Genomic DNA, 19,621 nt, shown 5'->3' on the forward strand with positions numbered 1-19,621 from the left:
GCTGCCTCCGAACTCAGAGGTGACTGCCTATCCAACGCACGGCGGGAGGAGTGCAGAGGGGATCCGCTCCTCCACGCTCCACCTACCCTGCATTTGCGGCCAGATGGCCGATTTCAGCTGTCTAGCCATGGGACGTCGGAGCGAGGGGGGAGGCGAGGCCAGACGACACCTAGGAAGTGTTGTACCGGCATTTCTGCCCTCCCCACCCACAGGAACGCCCCCTTCTGCCCTGCTCCATGCTGCTCTTACAAGCACGGAGCATGGGGACGATCTGTGCCTCCCATGAGGCTGCGGGGGCAGGGAGACGGTTCCCGGAAACCAACCAGTCCTATGGCCATCTAGGTGCTGTCTAGCGGCCATAGGATTACATCCTTAAACTGTTTTTTAAACTACACTTTTTGCTGGGGATAGCACAGGAGGGGTCCTGGATGATGATGGTGAGTGCACTACAAATGCCTCATGCAAAGACAGCCTAAGCCTCAAGCATGTCCTGTCTTGTCTGAGAGTCCCCTGGCTCAGACTGAGGCAGATGTAAAGGATGGTGGCAGCCTACCTTGCTGGGCTGGTGTTCAGCCCAAGCAACCTTAGACTGCTGACAGCTAGGCAGCCCCTTTCTTCCCTTCACAGTCAGGATTTACAGCCCCATCATAACCCATCATTACTTTCAGAAGCAAGACTGTAATCCACATGCCGGTGTTTCAGGCACTCTTTTTAAAAATACACCCCACATGGCGCTAGAGCAGTGCGGAGAAGCGCCTGCTTCAAAACGTTAGAAGTGGTATGTTGTGGCCATGAGGAGCTGGGAAAGGGGAAGGGATAACCCTGCTCCCTTGGCGACATCGTGAGATGCGCACACAAGTGGAACAGGAGAGCCACTGAAGTGTGGACAGTCAGTGGGGATTCCACATGTAACTAACAGCAGAAGAGCAATGATGGAACAGTACTAGGAGTCCTCAGTCTGGAAGGACTGTAATATCACCCCCTAAGACCAAAGGAACAAATACATCCAACTTGTACAAATTCACTCATGTGCCAGAAAGCATGGAAATAAATTTATTTATTTATTTATTTATTTTATTGCATTTATACCCCGCCTTTTTTCCTCTTGCAAGGAACCCAAGGCGGCTTACATTATCCTCCTCCTCTCCCTTTTATCCTCACAACAACAACCCTGTGAGGTAGGTTGGGCTGAGAGTGTGTGACTGGCCCAAAGTCACCCAGTGAGCTTCCATGGCCGAGTGGGGACTAGAACCCGGATCTCCCAGCTCCCAGTCCAACACTCTTGCCACTACACCACACTGGCTCTAAAACTGTATTTTAAGTTGCCTGCCTTAACTTCCATGCCATGTTGTTACGGCTGAGCCATATGGAATTCATATTTTTCCACCAAAGATCTCATGGATGCAGCCCCAGGCCATCTGCTGGGTGGTGCCCCTCTGCTTTCTTCCTGGAGGCAAATCATGCCTTACTCTGACAGTGTTTATTCAGTGTTATCCCACCTTTCTTCAGTAGAGCTCAAGGCAATGCACACAGAATTCATAAGCAGTCTCTCATCCTGGCACCAACAAGACCCAGATCTGCTTAGCTTTTGCAAATGTGCTGCCTCATGGGCCTTCGGACCATAATCCTGGGGACCAGGAAGGCCACTTTGTTCACCTGGAACTGCTGGAAGAGATCAGGAGGGGTGATCCTCGTACATTCTGTCTGGCCAATGGTAATACCTTAGATCTGGCGAATTTTGGAACAGGAAATGCAGAGTTGTAACATGAATGAGAACAATAATACCCCATCTCGGTGTATAAATAAGATATCACCTTACAGTCTGACCGTCTAAAGGAACTACTACATTACTGTCAAGGGCTCCTTGGAGGGCTCTCTCAGTCTAATCCAGTAGCCAAGTCCAGACACAGACAAAGGGATTCTTTTCAAAGCTTTATTCTTCTTTTACAACTTACAACTCTACAGGTAGCAACTAGATCTGAGCAGCAGCATCCCTATGCCCTAAGTTGGAACAGTTGGTCCCCGTTTGAAAGGCAATTACTGGCAGACCCCCGAATATAAGGACTAGGGAGAATCCCTCCCCTTTTCCCTTGGATCCTCTGGGCGCAACCGTTCTTTGAGCGCCAACTGGGCGCTACGCCTCCTTTCCGCGCCCTCCATTTGGCGCCGCTCTCTGCGTCTGCGCCGCACATCCACCCAGTCTGCTATCTGTGCTGGGTCACTCCCTGGACTGCTTTCTAATCTCGGAATGTGGGTGGGAGGAATCTCTGTCAGCTGCGGGCCCTGGGAAAGAGGGGTGCGCTCCTCTCCCAGGAGCGACTGCTCTTCCTCCGAATCAGAACTACTCTGGGATTCTATGGGCTCAGTGTCCACCCTGACAATTACAGACAGGTTATGACAAAAATGAATTTATTTTGTTGTGCCTTCAACGAATTGTTGAAGTGCCTTACGTAGCAATAAAAGCAGAACACAAAACAAAACAGAAACGCCACTTTATTTTTTTATTCTTATTTATTACATTTCTACACCACCCCATAGCTGAAGCTCTCTGGGCCAAAGAAATGAAACGGCATCAAACAAACAACATCACAACAGCGGTTGCAGTGATTCGACACAATAAATGTGTTGGTCTTTAAAGGTATCATACGGCTGGCTCTACACTGTTTTTGCCACCACAGAGTCACATGGGTACCGCTCTGGAAGCTCTACAGTCCTAAAAGCAGTGCCCAATAAAACACCGATGCAGTACACTGAGTTTTAAATGCCTTGGCACATAAGGCCATTTTGCCTAGGGCCTGAAACAACGGGGGGGGGGGGTGCCACAGAAGGGGTCCATTCTCCCATCCACAACCTCCTAACCTCAGCAGGTTGGGAACCTAGATACAGCTCCCCAGATGATCTCATGACATGGCCAAATTCCTACAGGAGCAGGCAGTCCTTCAGATGCCAGGCTCCCAAGCCACAGAAGGTGACCAGCACTTTAAGTTGCCCTGGCAAGACACAGAAGCCAGTAAAGCTGTTTCAACAGTGGCAAGATATATTCTGCAAGCACGTGCCAATGCAGAGTCTAGCTGCTGCATTTTACGACATGTGAATTCTCTAAGAGGTCTTCAAAGACAACTCCACACACTGCAGCAGTCAGCCTTAGAAGTTACCAGGGCATGGCTAACTGTGTCCAGGCCATTTTCGTCCACCAGCCTAAGCAGTTTGTAGCTGGATCTAATAATCCCCAAATGGGAAACGTATCCTTAAAACAGGTCCTGCTGTTGGTCTCCTGGTCGACAGCTGGTTGGCCACTATGTGAACAACATGCTGGACTAGATGGACCCTTGGTCTGATCCAGCATGGCCCTTCTCATGTTCTTAACAGAGTGCAACCTTATCTAGAACAGGCTGACCTTGCAAATTGAACTTTGTGCTCCTTGGACAATTAACCTTCCCATAGGAAACAGGCTCATTTGCTTAGGGCTGTCGTAGGGATGGGCAATCTTTTTCCCTGCTGAGGGCTTCATTCCCTCATGGGTAATCTGTCCGGGGCTGCATGTCGGTGGCAAGCATGGCCATCTGGTATACTTGACCGATCGACATTACACAGGCCCCCACAGTTCTGACATTCAGACATCTTCTTAACACTCATATCTTCACACAGGCTTTCTCCGAAGTGTGACGCAGCCAGCTAAGGTTTGTAGCACTCCGAGTGTGCAGTTTTATTGCTGATTAATTTGTATTGTGTTGTTTTTTATTGTTATATTTATTGTTGTTTTGATGCCGTTGTATTTTATGTTCACCACTTTGACACCTTTGTGGGATGCAAATTTGAACGAATAATTAATTAATTAAGCCAGCAGTGAGCAGGCCCAGGCCCAGTGGCTGGGTCATCCCTTTTCTCTTTCTGTCACTTGTTTTTCTCTCCCTCCCTCTTCCTTCTCATGCAGTAGGTTTCCAGGGAAGGGACAGATTGCTCTTGTAAGAAGTCTGGACTGATTGCATGCAGGGGACTTTTGAAATTAGGCCAATGCAGCTCTCAGTCTACCAGTTGCTCGACATTCCTGGTCTGGATTCTCTAGTATCTGAACAACTGTCTAGAGACATTGCATGTAACATCCTAGCTATTCCTTAACGTTGCATGTCACCCTGCATCTGAGCGTTTAAATACATCTGGTTTGCTGCAGATCCAGAGCAGTTCTGTGCGACACCTTGAAGAGGTGGCCGTGGCTTTACTGCTTAGAAAAGCGCAGTCTCCGTCTCCCCCATCTCCCATCACCTCCAGCCTGCAACACAAACACCACAAAGCTTGACTCAATCAGAGTTAGGTAGTCCTAAGAGCTGCAAATCGATTTTGGCAGTTCATAATAATATGCAAGGAAAGGACCCTTAGATGTTGCATCCAAATTGCTCAGTAATAATTTAACTTTTCCTTATATTATGTGCTCATGTGACACTTCTTGTAAATCATCCAGCTAGAACAAAGTATTATGCTAGAATCTGTTCTAATTGACCCTTCTTGTTATGTTGGGATCTGTCCTAATCAACCCTTCAACCCTTGTCAGAATCCATCAACATGAAGAATAACCACTGGTAAAGACTAGGAATGTAGATTCTTATTACAGGCCAAAACCTAAGGAGTACACCACCAATCTTACTCCAGTTAAGGCTATGTCTCAGGTGGCCGTGAAAGAGATCCCAATCCAGGGAGAAAAAAACACAAAATGTCATACACAGCAGAATTTTTAAAATTTATTTTCTGAAGAGCTGTGCTCATTAGCTACACAAGCCCAGATGCTTGTACGAAGGGGCTTGCTGGATCAAAGCCTCTGTCCAAGGGACTCAAGGCTAAAACATACAAGGAATAGATTTGGACATTCATAAAAAGGATGGCATTCATAGAATCATAGAATAGTAGGGTTGGAAGGGGCCTATAAGGCCATCGGGTCCAACCCCCTGCTCAATGCAGGAATCCAAGTCAAAGCATCCCTGACTTGGGTTCTTCCAGTTTCTCACTCCTCATGGAACATATTGTGCACGGTTTCACTCACTGGTCTCTTCTATGGTGAGATCTGAAATAAGTCTCACAGTTTTCAAGGGAGAAATGGGAAACACAGGCCATTTGTGCTTCTCCAAGTTGGCTTCTTCTGATTTTTTAAATTATATTTCAGTCATCATAAATCATTGCCTCTTAAAATTATATGGTAGCAAATATGTTTGCCACCCAGTTTACACTAAGTAGACAGCCACAGCCAATCCCAGAACCTTGGTCAGTAACCTGCAAGGACATGATTACTGTGTCACATGTTACATTTGGTTGTGTACACACAAAAATTTTGCAGGCACACCTTAAGAAAATGCAATGTGCCAGATGGTCATTGCTGCCTCTTATTTTAAGCAAAGGTCTATGGCAAGAAGCTATTATCTATGGTGACTGATGCTAACAGTTTCACAGGTAGGATTCACACAACTGTCAATTTCTTTAGCATTCATTCTGCTTCACATCCTTCACTGTGGCCATCAAGTGATAATTTGGTTGTGTGAAACTGTTTCACAGATCTGCCTTGGAGCATAGTGGTTTAAAGCAGTACTATTAATGGAGGCAAACATGTCATTTGTTAACTGCCTTTTCAAGTGACTGTGGAGTGAATATAAGTGGAGAGAAGTCTGAGTTAAATCAGGGTCTCCATTCAAACTTCACATCCACTGGCTCTTAACCATTTTTTTGCAGTGGTAAAAGCAACATGGAGCTGATTTCTTTTAATGGTGGTGATCAATCAGATGAATGCTCCGATGTCCCAACAGGTGGCATGATCATAGTTAATGATGTCTTAACAATTCATTTTTCTGTTCTAGAAGAGCATTCCATAACTGGTCATCAGCAATAAAAAGACAAAAATGGAGGGGGGATTCTTGATTCTACTTACACATTTAAGATATCAAAGGATACCTATCCAGTGACATTGGGATTCATCCTAAGAGGCCAAACGTGACTTTTGGGAGATCCCAGGCCTGGGAATTCAGGTCTCCATGACACATTAAAAAGTGGTGTTTAGATGTGTGTGCTTAAACCTTCCCCAGCTGTTTTCCCCCAGCCAGGATATCTGGCACATGTTTTCCACAGCTGGGGAGAGTAGTCCAGGGGGAAACACCTGCCACTTCTCACTTCCAAATTGTACCTACACCCATCACTTTTTAGATGTCCATTGGAGACATGGATTCCTAGATCTAGGGTCATGTAGAACATCTAGTTTGGCCCCAAGACTTTCTAATATATTTTGTACCATGTCTAGATTTAAGGTACAATGACATATTGTGCAGAACTATATTGTTAACTGTGATAATGGGCTCTACCCCATTAACAGTGAGTGGTTGACATTGCAGTTGCGAAGGCTTCCTCAGTGAAGACAAAAAGGAGTGGAAAACTCACGTCGAATTTTCTCCATTTGTCCATTTCCAGGGCTGACCTGTGTCTCTCCGGAGGCCAAACCAAAACGGGGCTTTGCCTTTGTAACGCATCACAAAATCCTTTCAAGATGAGAAGGCATGGATGTTAAGAGGAGTGACTTGCAATGTCCACAGGCCAACAATACATAAACTTTACAGAACTGATACCTATGTGAGGAATTCAAATTTTATGTTAAAAATGCTTTTACTTGTACCTATTGCTCTTTGAATGGTCCTGAAGCAGCCACACATTTGATAACTGCAAGACCACATCAAGAAACCTTCCAGAGAAAAGTAAAGGAGGCACTCCTGACCTCTCTCTCGGAAGAGACCTTTCAGTGCTACGTGACAGGAAAGGCTACAACATCACTCATGAAAGGCAGAGCCACACAAGTGTAGCAGGTGGACAGAAGGTAACATTTTTAATTCTTTTATTTATTATTACATTTATATCCCACCTTTCTTCCATCATGGAACTCAAGGTGGCTACATGTGGTTCCCAGGTGATCTCCCTTCCAAGCACTGACCGGACCCAGACCTGCTTAGCTTCAGCAAGATGGCCGCCTCTTGTGCCTTCAGACTATGTCCTGGTCTGAAGGCACAGCAGATCCATTGCTTGATTCAGGCCATGATTTCAGAATGCTGTGGGCTAAACACAGAGAATCCATACCAGGATTTATCTTAGACCATCAAGACAAGGGCCAGTCTGCTTGTAGCTGTTTACAAAGAAGGAACTATAAAGGATAAACTCTGCATAATGAGCAGGGAAGCGGTGGCCTGATGTTATTGGACTCCAGCCACCATCAACCCCCACCATCATGGCCTCTGGACAGGAATTATGGGAATCGTAGTCCAGCAACGTCTGGAGGTCCACAGCTTCCCCATCCCTGCTCCACATCTTCTAAGCTTTATGAATACAGATTCTTGTTACCAAGAGTCACAGGCCCCTCAACACAACACAGAGGGCTACTTTAAGGACAATTACAGGTAGATACAACCTTGTGGCCTCTGTGCAATTGCACATACGGGAGATGAGCAAGCTGTTTTTACCAGGAGGTGGATCAAGAAAGATGCACGCTGAAGGCCATGGAAAAAGAGCCTTACGTTATCTTCATGGCAGAGGTGAGGAACCTGCACCCCTCCAGATGTTTTGGACTACTACTTCCCCGACCATTGTTTATGCTGGCTGGGGCTGATGGGAGTTGTAGTCCTAGAACATCTGGAGGGCTGCAGGTCCCCCACCCCTGCTTTACAGTGTGGTTGCTGCTCCTATATAGTTTAGTCCTACATCACTGCAGCATATATTCTTTGCAATACCTGTTTGATATGCTAACCTTTCCAGCTTGACAAAGATCTCATCGTTTACATACCCTCTTTTGTACGCATTCTCAGAGATACCACCCATTTCCTCACAGTAACTAATGCCTGAGGGACAAACTATACATTGTATAGAAATATATGCAAGAAAGCCCTAATGGGTTTTTGAAAACAATGAAATTACAGTCTCCTGACGCTGCTTTTTGAGGAGAAGAGCAGGCATGGGGATAGGCAAAATTCTTACCTCTTTCCCCACTGGCTGTTTTTCTACTCAAAATTGCACACCTGCAGCTGCGTGTCCCTCTAAGAGCTTCCCGATATGTTTTTACTAGGGAAGAAGAGGTCTTCAGCTGGTGGGATTTCATCCTAAGTAGTTCACCACCTGACCTCAGCTGGGCTGAGAAACTACGGCCATCACTTCTTTAAAAACATTTTTTTAAAATCGTGTTTGTGGCGTGTGAGCATGTCTGCAAATCTATGCACAGAGACAACATATCTAGGGTGAGGGAGGAGTCAAAGGAACACCATTCGGTGTGGAGTCCCAGCCAGGGATGTTGCAAGTAATTGACCAGAGGCACTCATAAATGCAAATGCCGCTCTTCGACTATTTGCAAGCAGTTGCAACTCAACCTGCAGCTGAAGTACCCACCATGGGCTCCACTGCCCCGCTGTCAGGAGTGCCCTAGCTGCCTCTTACAGTCCCCTCCAATAGCCAACTCAAAACACAGACAAAGAGGATTCTTTCCAAGGCTTTATTCCTTTTACAACTTAATGACTCTTTCAGATGCTAATCACCAGCGACTAAGCCAGGAACTGCACTGGGGTAGTTAGCAGAGTAGCCTAAGCTCCAGGTAAGGCAGTTGGTCCCCGTTTGAAGGAGAAGGGCAGGAAGACTCTGAACTTATGGGCTATGGAGAGATCCTCCCTCTTACCCTTGGGTCCTCGGGATGCGACCGTCGTTTTAGTGCCAAGCGAGCAGAGTGCCTCCTCTCGGCGCCCTCCATCTGGCGCCACTCCCTGCGTCTGCGCTGAGCGTCCAGCAAGGCCCCATCCCCCACTCTCTCGCTGCCAGGGTCACTATCTATCCCAGGAATGCAGGCAGGAGGAATTTCTCCCTGCCACTGTGCCTGTGAGAGATGAGCGTGCTCCTCTCCCATGAGTTGTTGCTCTTCCTCAGAATCAGAACTGCTCTGGGGCTCTATGGGCTCAGTTTCCACCCTGACACCCGCTTTTATCATGTGCCCCTTCCCAAAAGTTTGCTACACTTACTTGGGGTATGGGAAGGGGAAGAAAACTCCAACTCCTCAGAGAAGCAGCCTTTCCCACCAAGGAGGGATGGTGGGACTGCAAAGTCCCAGCATCTCTGACAGGAATGGAATATTAGTTCCATCAGTCTATGCTGACGGTACCTCTACTGTCATCCCCTCCCTCTTCCACTGCCCAGGTAATTGGTGTGGGCCCGGGGGGGCGGGGGCATAAGAAGGCAGGGGTGGCAGTGGGCAATTTAGGCACATATGAGTGGTTTGCACTCACTCATTAGGAGAGCACACCAGGGATTAAGACCCTTTGGGACAAACAAACCAATGCGCACCATTTCCGGCCACGGGGTCTACCAATGCCCTGTAACGTAGTTTGGATTGCAGGATTCTTCTATGGATAAGATCTGGAGGAGGGGGTCAGGTTAAGTCAGGCTTCTCTGGAAGCAAGCCAAAAAGAGACCAGCACCACGGCAAGTACCAAATGGTGCCACGGCCGGAAGCTAGAAAGGGTTGCCTGTATGTTGCTCCAACAAGGATCAGAGCAAGACTGGGAGAATCTTGCAGGGAGAAAAGCTGCTTCAGGTGAGAGAATTCCCCTTCCATTCCTCTGTGCAAGATCCTCACCTCCAATGGAAGCTTTTAATTTTTAAAAGCCAGCAGGGTTCCATGAAATGTATTTGCATGAGCATGCAATTTGCACGCAATGGTCACCAACAAAACCACAGCACACTACATGACAAAGGATGGGGATGGTAGACAGTATAGTTGTGCCTCTCTTACCTTTTCCTGGCTAGGATTGAAGGTGAGCAAGGAGGCCATCTGCAATGAACAGAAGTGCTGACTGAACGTCCAGTTCCTTTTCTCTTTTGAAAAGTAATAGCACTTTCCCTGATATCCAATCCACTCATCTGGACATGCAGGGCCAGAAAGTGGCTGCCCCTGTTTTCTTGATACTTCTAAAAAAAGGAATGGAGAATTAGACCATCCATTTCCTAATAGGCATAAACTGAAGCAAGACAAGAGTCATGCCCAGCTATTTCAAGACGGAAAGTTTGGAGATGGCACAATTTTTGCAAGATGTCCAGAGAGCCAAACCATTTTAGTTAGTTAGTTAGTTAGTTAGTTATTTGATTTCTATACAACTCCACATCCAATAAAATATCTAAGTGATGAACAATAAAAAGTGAGAAAATCATCATCATCGTCATGGGACCAGGGTACCTAGCAGACCACTTTCCCTTTACATACCCAGGCGACCTTAAGACCATCTACTGAGGCCTTGCTTGTCCTTCCAAAGTGAACAAAATGTCAACATGAGGTACCCCGATGATAGGCCTTCTCTGTGGTGGCACCCACCCTCTGGAAAACCCTCTCTCGCATAGTTCAGGGGGCAGAAAATGTGACATCTTTTAAACACCACCTAAAAACACACTTGTTCACCCAGGCTTTCCCTGGGCTGTAAGTAAATTAATCATGCCACTCCATTTACTGCTTCTTGAATTGTTTTTACTGTAGTTGGAAGTGTTTTTAATGTTGTCTTTTTAATGTTGTATTTAAATGTATTTAATATTTATTGTGAACTGTTGAGGGATTTTATTATACTAAGCGGTATATAAGTGCCACAAATACATCATCAACATCGAAATACAGAATTAAAACCTTCAAAATCTGGTTGTACCAATAAAACCATGACTAGCTTGTTTAAATAAAAATGTCCTCAGCAGGGGCCGAAAACCAAAAGACGTTGGTGCCTTATTACATATTTTGTTCCTTATGACGTACATCTTTTGACACGGGCTCTTGGACAACTGTTGTTCTGATTCAGTGAGAAGGAGGCAGCAACTCTAGATACCAAAACTCAGGGTGCTCCCAAAGCAAGGGTGGGCCACTTGTGGCCCTCCTACAACTCCCATCATCCCTCACCCTTGGCTATGCAGGCTCGCAGTGGTGCAGTGGTGAATGCCAAAGTGCAGGCACTCCTCATGACAGTCCCCATAGACACACCATGCAAGGAGAGTCCAAAGCCTCAGCCAGCTGTGCTGACCCCTTTCGACAAACCAGCCCTAGACGTTTCCATCCGCTAGGAGCAGAGCTTTTGTTAAGAGGACGGGTCTTAATTCCCAGGGCATGTCCTGAAGGCATGAGGCAGCCATCTTGCTGAAGCTAAGCACGTCTGGGTGAGGGGAGACCACCTGGGAACCCCATGTAGCCACCTTGAGTTCCATGATGGCAGAAAGGTGGGATATAAATGTAATAAATAAATAAAAAAATTCAAGTCCAAGCCACCCCAAAATACTTTACACTGCAAGAAGGAACAACGTATTGTTGCAGGGAATATTTATTTCTCCCCATCTACTGGGAGGATTGCAGCTGTGCTCAGAAAGAACAGGGAATTCTTAGTGGGGAGGAAGATGACGTCAGCATCCCTGCTAATGAAAAAGCAGTGGTGCTGCATTCCTGTGAGCCCTGTGGACTCCCCTGCATCACTGCTGCCTAGGGCTGATGGGAATTGTAGGCTGAAACACCTGGAGGGCCACAGGATGCCCACTCTGAGAGAGGCAGGCAGGCAGGCATGACTGAATGCTCCTCCTCATCTCCTGTCTGTCATTCTCCTAGCCCCCAATGGGGGGGGCAGAGGCTGTCAAGCTGGCCCTGCCACCCCCAAGTCCATCATCATTGTTTGCATGCTGTGTGAAGAAAAAGGTATGGAGGAGCAGTGCGGTGGCGGTGGAAGCAGCACACTGATGGCAACACTTTAGCAGGCCCGCCCCCCTTATGGTGTTCCTGATATTTAAAAAATAAAGTTGGTGGTGACACAGAGCAGTAAGGGAGTGGCACAGTGGCAGAAACAAAGCACAGAATAAACTGGCTCTGCCTGCTTAGAAAATACAAAAGGAAAGGGCACTGGCCAGGAAGATGGGGGGTGGTGCTGGCAAGGGGCCCTCCTACGACCGTGGGGCAGGGGCCCAGGCTCCCTTAGCCCTGAGGTTAATCCAGGCATGGTTCCAGAGGGATGGTTCCTAGTGCTACCAATCAAAAGCCACTGTGCAACTATTCTGTCCTCATCTCAGAGAAGGGCCTTTTCTGCTGTGGCACCCCAGTTGTGGAATGCCCTCACCTTGGAGGCCTGATTAGTGCAGACATTGGTCTCGTTTCGGCGCCAAGTAAAAACATGGCTTTTTACCAAAGCCTTTGAGGACTAAATGCATTCCCTAAAGTAGCACACTGTTTTAACTGTTTCATTGTTTTAGATTTTAACTGGTATTACTTTGTTTAATAGTTTGATACGTTTTAGGTGTTTACATTATTTATTGTTTTATACTGTTTAAATTGATTTTATCTGAACACTACCCTGAGATCTTAATAGGGCAGGACAGAAATGTTTTAAATAAAATAAATTAAATAAATCTCTTTAATGAATTTTCTGAGATAAGAAAGAAGACAGGAGAAGCAGTTGTGGGGAAACATGGGAGGGTGACAAATGGAAGACAATGATGACTTGACACCCCCCCCCCAACTCTGTGAATGAAGGAGGGTGACTGCACAACAAAAGCCTCATTTGGAAGCACCCTCAGTTCTCCACTCTGCCTGGAGATCAGGGCACAGCTTGACTGAAGTCACGTCCTGATCCACAGCCTCACAGGGACTGGGAGGATGAAGTCATAGGCTGTCCTCAAACACTGCAGTGATAGAAAGCCAGGGAAGGTGCGTACAAGTGGTTCTGACATGCTGGCTATGGACATGCAGCTATAGGAGATCCAGGAGTGAAGAACAGAAGTCAAGATAGCAGCAGAAAAGTCTGGGCTACTTACCTTGAATTAAAATGGAGAGGAGGACGATGAAAGCAAAAGACATAACAGCTACAGCTATGATAACCTTTAGACGTAATTGAACTTTGTTATCCTTACATTGTCCTAGAGCACAAGGGGGAAAGAAAGAAAGATAATTAGTTGTTTGGGGCCTGCTTCATTAGAAGGGATGGGGGAAATTCATAGTTTGGTAACATCTGCATGAAGTCGAGAGAAAAACAATACTCAGGTTTTGCAAATAACACTGAAACTTGGCATGATTTTAAAATTCAAGTTTCAGAACTGAGAGATGTGTTTTAAAAAGTAAATCTTACCTCCTGTTGAGGAATGTTGAAGCAATAAGGCTTTGCATTAGATAGCCACATTTAATAAATTCACACCCAGTTTTTACTGATAACCCTTGAGTTTAACACCATCTATAAGAAGGAACTTTGAAAGAAACACACATACACACACACACACACACACACACACACCTCAGAAAATCGGAAAATGCACATCCAACTTTTTGTGAAGAGAATTTGCTGGAGAATTTCACCCACAATTCAGTTTAGCTCTAACATGAACAGTTACAGCTCAAATATTGCATTTCTCAATGAAAACTTGTAATGGTTTAATGCTAGGCAGGTTAAAAGTGCTAATCTTGAACCATCCCCACTTAGAGCTAGCCCAGTTCCCTGCTTTATATTTGGCATCAGCCCTTGCAATATGCCAATTATTTATGAAAGGAACAGTAAAGGGGCAGGAATACATGACCCAGACCACTCTATCCTGCTTAGAGCGCTTCCCAGATGCAATTCCCTATGGCACAAGCTACACTCAGTTGCTGCCATCCCCCATTTTAATCTCCCTATGGGAATTTCTGACCACAGCGTTGAAGCCTCTCGCACCTCTTGACTAATCAATGTGAGGTGATGTCACGGGATGTTAATGGATATTCTAACTGCTAAAGGAATCCAACTAGCGCCACAGAATATTCTCAGGCAGTGCTCCATAAGAGAAGTGAAGTCAGTTTGGTTGAGATTTACACCTCACACAAGGGACAGTAGAAGCTTTGTGGGTAAGGTAGGGGGGCTGAGCAAACTGAAAACTCAGTGGGAAGAATTCCCAGGATGTGAAGGGGAAAGATGGCTGGAGGGAGGTGGGGCTGCACAACAGGCAATGGACTGAAATGACAAGTTCCTGAAGGAAAGGCAACATCGGGTGGGGGGAGACTTGGGGAAATGAGAGCCAATGTAATAAAGTGGTTGGACTGGGACTTGGGAGACCTAGTCCCACTCTGCCATGAAACTCAGTGGGGCCTACCTTACCTCACAGGGTTGTTGTGAGGATAAAATGGAGAGGAGGAGGACCATGTAAGCCACCTTGGGTTCCTTGCAAAAGGAAAAATGGTGGGATATAAATGGAATAATAAATAAAAATAAATAACGGTAGAGCTGGTTTTGACACACATCCTCCCAACTCTCATTCCCTCCTCCCCAGATACTTTCTAGAAGCTCCCCAGATACTTTCTAGAAGCTCCCCAGATACTTTCTAGAAGCTCCCCAGATACTTTCTAGAAGCTCCCCAGATACTTTCTAGAAGCTCCCCAGATACTTTCTAAAAGCTCCCCAGATACTTTCTAAAAGCTCCCCAGATACTTTCTAGAAGCTGTAGGCATAGAAATGTGAGGGGGTTTGTTTGTCCTGCGACAGGCTGACGAAACTGACACATAGTTGTCAATTTTAATGGATGCCTTCCCTTCTCCCTTCCAAGAAACAGTGTTTGGAAACAATGAATCAAAAGACCCCCCTTGGTTTCCTTGACAGAAAAAAGGTGGAATATAAATATAATCAATCAATGATAAAAACAGAGGAGATAGTGAGGAAAGTATGGGCTAATAAGCATGTCTGGCCTGACCATGCAGCAAAATGAAGTGACCTCATTCAGATGGCACCACTGGAGAGGGCAGATGATGGTAAGAACTGGTGTCTGAATAGTGCAGCAAGACTTTACAGTGTTGGCCCCAGCAGGAAAGGGGATGCCATTTGGGATGCACTTCAGGTAGTACTGTGCCCAGGGCTGACACTGCTAATAAAGAGCAGCACTGGAACCAAATGCGATAAGGAAGGGCAAACAGGAGGAAAGAAGAGGCAGCAGTGTGCCAGAGCAGGCGGTCTCAAGCATCAGTGGCAAAAGCAGAAAGTGTGCTTTCAAAGGCACACACAGAAGCTTTGAAACCAAATGTGCTGCTATGTTCATATTTTAGAGAGTGTCTGCAGATGCAGAGTCTTGTGGGACACACAGTTTCGCTTGGGAGGTGGTCCTTTTGTGGCAGTCACGCTTCTGCTGTCTGCCCTCAAGTGGAAAAGTTGATCTTACCTGTGTTATTCCCTTGCTCAGGATTTCCATTAGGGAAGAGATCCTCCTGGCCCAATGGAGCTTGCTCAGACATTTCTGCTTTCATCGTTTCTGGAATTCCTTGCTCAGGATCTCCACCAGGGCAGGGGTCTTTCATCTGGAATTAGAAATCCAAGCCAAGATGCCATCAGAGGGGCAGCCCGCATTGCTCAGAGCAGGTGGTTTAGCAACGCGGTGGTGAAATCATGAGGAAAAAACCTGTAGTGAACAAGACTCATTGAGTTAACTCTGTAACACTGTACACAGTGTGCAAAATGCCTTATAATTCTCATCGCATTCATCCACACAGATAGGTTAGACTGAGAGCCCTGTTTCTTGTGGCACCACCAAGTGAATGTGTTAGACCCTGTTCTTCCTTAATATCACAACAGCACAATCCTAACCCTGACATATGCTGGTGGGTCATCGACAGGGTTGCTAGTAAAGCCCTGCTCAGTTGTTCTCCATGCATGTGATGTAAGCATAGAGAAAGGGGCAGTGGGACCATGCCAGGGCACTTGCCTTGGCCGATCCTGAAGATACAGCACAGCAGCATTGGGGAGCTACACCACTGTGACCTATGACATTGGTGTGTCACCACTGGTGCAGGGGCCAAATATGTGTGGCAGCTGGGGCAGCAGGGGAGGAGCAGAACCTAGTTGGAATCTTATGCTGACTTAGAGCTTGGTCCTGCTCTAAGTAACGTTATGCTGGCAAAAGGGTTGGGATAAATTATAGAACTCCCGTGACAGTCAGTGAAGGGCCCAAAGAGGCAGCCCCCATCTCCATCTGTGCTAACTTAGAAATGTCGGAGAAATCTGCAACAGATTCAAATGAGTTTTGATTTCTGTAAATCTAACCTGTGGATTCCGCACCACACCGGCTTTTTTCCTGAGTCACGTGGATTCTGTGGATTTGCTGAGCAATTTTTTTTTTTTTACTTTTGTGGGGTGGGAGGGATTTGCTCAGTTTTGTTCATTTGCAAATGTACGTTAACGCAAGTGCACATTAAAAATACACTGAAAGCAGGAACAAATGCTCTCAACTAACTTGAGTATCCATTTCTTGTACAAAAGCCAGGCAACTTTAGATTGTGGTTTTGTTTTACAAGAAGAACATTTCCTCACCATTTTTAAAGCATTGGATGATCTGTAGCTGTCACCTAGGCATCACTGGGGCCAGCAGAGCCGTCTCCGTGTTCTCAGAAGCAACTGAAGGGGCAAAAACAAGTAATTCCTAAGCAAGTGTAGGGTTTTCGTTTTCCAGCTAGACCACAAGGTGGGGCTGTAAGCACAAATTTCAGCTGGGACTTCCCTTTCAAAGATCCATACGACCAGCAGTGCTTCACTCTAAGCAAACAAAATTTATCAGGGATAATTTCTAAAGGGATTCCAACCTCAAGCCCCTTTTAAGTTAATTAATTCTGCCATGTGATCATTGATCACTGTTACTGTGGCATATTCTTACAATTCACAACTCACATTCTTTTAATACAGGGGTGGGCAGAAGGTAGATCTCCAGATGTTTTGGATTTCAACTCCCAGGAGTCTCTGCCAGCATGGCCAACCGACAGGAATGCTGGGAGTTGAAGTCCAAAACATCTGGCGATCTACCTTCTGTCCACCCCTGCTTTGACAGAATCATAGAATCATAGGGTTGGGAGGGGTCTACAAGACCATCGAGTCCAACCCCCTGCTCAATGCAGGAAGCCTGATTCCCATTCCCAGGCGTTCTCCCATCCAAGTACTAACCAGGGCTGACCCTGCTTAGCTTCCGAGATCAGACGAGATCAGGCACTCTTTTTCATTTCTGAGGCCTATAGTACAACAAATGATTTCTATGGAAATATAAATGCATAAAAACTAAATACAAAGCAGGGGAAAGTCTAACTGTACAGCAAGACCATTGGCAGTAGAGTGCAGCCAGCGACAATGTTCGCAGAAAAGAGACTAAGGGTGGAAGAGAGCGGAATATTCTGCCACTGCAGCAGGAGAATGCAGATCTCCCTTTACGCTTTTTGCATGAGAATTAGAACTGGTGGGAGCAGTTGTCAAGCAAACAGGGGTTTCCTCCACCCCTTTGCTATATTATGCTGTCAGCCACTCAGAAAGCTTTGGCTACTGGGCGATAGAGAAATGTAATTAATTAATTAATCTCAGTAGGGAAAAAAAGATTAGGTCTAACAAGGGTCTGGACCCCCAAACTGTACAACCACTTTTGTGCATCAAGCAGGTTAAGGTAATATTTCCTGAAGGAGCTCTGCACAGCAACATATTTAGGAAAGCAGTGGGAATAGCAAAAGCAAATGTTGATACAGGGGGTTAAAGCCACTGTTAATCCTACTTAGAGTAGACCCACTGAAATGAATGGGGCTTAAGTACCATTCATTTCAATAGGTCTATCCTAAGTAGGACTAGCATTAGATTCAACCCAGGGGGTCTCTCTGTGTGTATATTTGCTTTCAAAAAAAGAGGGAGTGAACTCAACTAATGATACTTATATGAAGCTATGTCAGATTAGCAGCCATTTCGCTAGAACTATAGGGTTGGCGTGCACAAATTGAGACTTACTGATGTCCCCAAACACACGCACAGCAACAAAATAATATTCACATGGTTAAGGGTGCAATCCTAGGTATGTTTAGAAAGAAAAAAATCCTACAGCTCCCAACACTGGGGAATGCTGGGAGTTGTAGGACTTTTTTTCTGTCTAAGCGTGCATAGGGTTGCACCCTAACTCATGTTCACTATTTCCACAGCAAGTTGAATACATGATGTCTAGAAGGAAACTCTGTACCCTTTGGCAGCAATAACTTCGAGAAGGGTTACGGTGTCGTGGTGTCGTCTACTGCAGCAAAAGCTTGTTGTGGCATGCATCTCCACGATGAACAGACTTATTGTCCGGGTTTGGACATCACGCCAACGAACGTTGTAGGTTGTTTCTTCAAACGGGAAACAGGTCACACTCTCTGCGCGGCCCCACAAATCGTGGGTGCACAAAAGAAATTGTACAGGGGTGGGTTTTTTTATACCATCTCCCCCCACCCCCACCCAGAGTGTTACAGTATAGCGAAGGGGTGCGGGTCATCCCTGCTTGTTTGTCACATGGGGCTGCTTTGAGCATCCTAAGAAACAACAACAGAGGGAGCGTGTGGGCCAGACCCTTGTCCTCCCACCAGCTCTAAGGCTCGTGCAAATAGGGCAAGGGGAGAGCTGCACTCCCCTGTTGCAGCGGCAGAATATGCCTCTCTCTCCCACCCTTGCTTAATTTGCCGCTGCGACGCGCGACCCACCCCACAGGGGCAGAAGAAGCCTTCACGACCGAGGGCCCGTTTCATGGGATGCTCGGCGCTGTATCCTCCACTGACTGCCATGAGCGCGCACGCTCAGCTAGAGAGGACTGCGCACAGCGGGGCCAACATGCGATGAAACGCGAGAGGGACTATCTGCGACATCTGACCGCACGTGGTCAGGGTCTTCCCAGATTTGCTATGCTAACGGAGGGCCGGCAGAGGGAGAGGAAATCACACTCGACGGAGGGCAAAAAGCAGAATTAAACTTACGGACTAGCTGCAGTGCACTGTGCAGCAGTTTTCAGGATCATGCCCCCTTCGGGAAAGCAGCTCATGTCCCTCCAGCTGATAGTCCGTCGGCGCGGCTACCTCAGGAGGGCAGGCAGGCGGGCGGGCGGGGGGCCACCGCAAGCGGGCGACTGGGTCGCGGGCGGGGGACGGCGGGGCGGATCTTTCTGCCGCCTGTTTCTGGGTGAAGCAACCCCGGGCCGTCCGCCTTGGGTTCCTTGCCGCCCTTAATAAACGGATCCGGCAGCGCCGAGGGGTGCCGAAGACGAGGAAAGGGCGCCTAGCAGCAACCACCGAGCGAGCGGAGCACGAAACGGGCGACTGACGCAACGATCCTGCTGGGACCGGCCGGCCTCCGTCCCGCCCGGGCAAGCCCCCGCCCCCCGGCGTCTCCGGCCGGAGCCACGCGCCTGGCTGGCTCGATTGGCCCCGCTGAGCCGCAAGAAACGTGCGTGGCCTTTAGGAGTTCACCGGACGCTGGGCTGTCTGCTGCAACAGACCAGTAGGGCAAAAGCAGACGCACGCGCCCCTTTTCTTATATTAGAAGTCCTCGGAGAGAGGAGGAGGGCAGGGATGGGGAAAACGCGGCTCTCCAGAAGCTGTTGGACTGCAACTCCCATCATCCCTTACCACTGGCATGCTGGCTAGGCCCGAAGGGAGTGGCGTAAGAACATTAGAAGAGCTGTGCTGGATCAGAGCAAGGGTCCCTCTAGTCCAGCCTTCAGTTCACACAGTGGCCAACCAGCTGCCCATGGGAAGCCCACAAGCGGGACATGAGCGCAACAGCACCCTCCTGCCCACGTTCCCCAGCAACTGGCATACATAGGCATACTGCCTCTGAGACTG

The 19,621-nt window shown here is 47.2% G+C and overlaps 1 protein-coding gene across 6 annotated transcripts; it reads right to left on the reverse strand.

The window, feature by feature from the left end:
- Positions 1-1,926: 1,926 nt before the first annotated feature.
- On the reverse strand, positions 1,927-19,335 carry LOC146355312 (C-type lectin domain family 2 member D-like). 6 transcript variants are annotated; one of them, XM_084830441.1, is made up of 8 exons: positions 18,758-19,335; positions 17,992-18,163; positions 16,323-16,406; positions 15,178-15,313; positions 12,820-12,921; positions 9,788-9,963; positions 6,415-6,512; positions 1,927-4,270 (listed from the first exon to the last, which is right to left on the reverse strand). In XM_084830441.1, the coding sequence occupies exons 3-8, from the start codon at positions 16,323-16,325 to the stop codon at positions 4,129-4,131; spliced, it is 657 nt and encodes a 218-aa protein (XP_084686567.1). In that variant the 5' UTR covers positions 16,326-16,406; positions 17,992-18,163; positions 18,758-19,335; the 3' UTR covers positions 1,927-4,128. The 6 variants fall into 6 exon arrangements, with proteins under 6 accessions (XP_084686567.1, XP_084686569.1, XP_084686572.1 ...); XM_084830443.1 differs by having other exon boundaries at positions 2,397-4,270; positions 17,992-18,136; positions 18,758-19,242; XM_084830446.1 differs by having other exon boundaries at positions 2,397-4,270; positions 15,178-15,414; positions 17,992-18,136; positions 18,758-19,242.
- Between the last annotated feature and the right edge of the window lie 286 nt (positions 19,336-19,621).

This window comes from Heloderma suspectum, chromosome 2 (genome assembly GCF_057233095.1).
Source record: "Heloderma suspectum isolate Gila_16-S chromosome 2, 16-S_ref, whole genome shotgun sequence".
NCBI lineage: Eukaryota > Metazoa > Chordata > Lepidosauria > Squamata > Helodermatidae > Heloderma > Heloderma suspectum.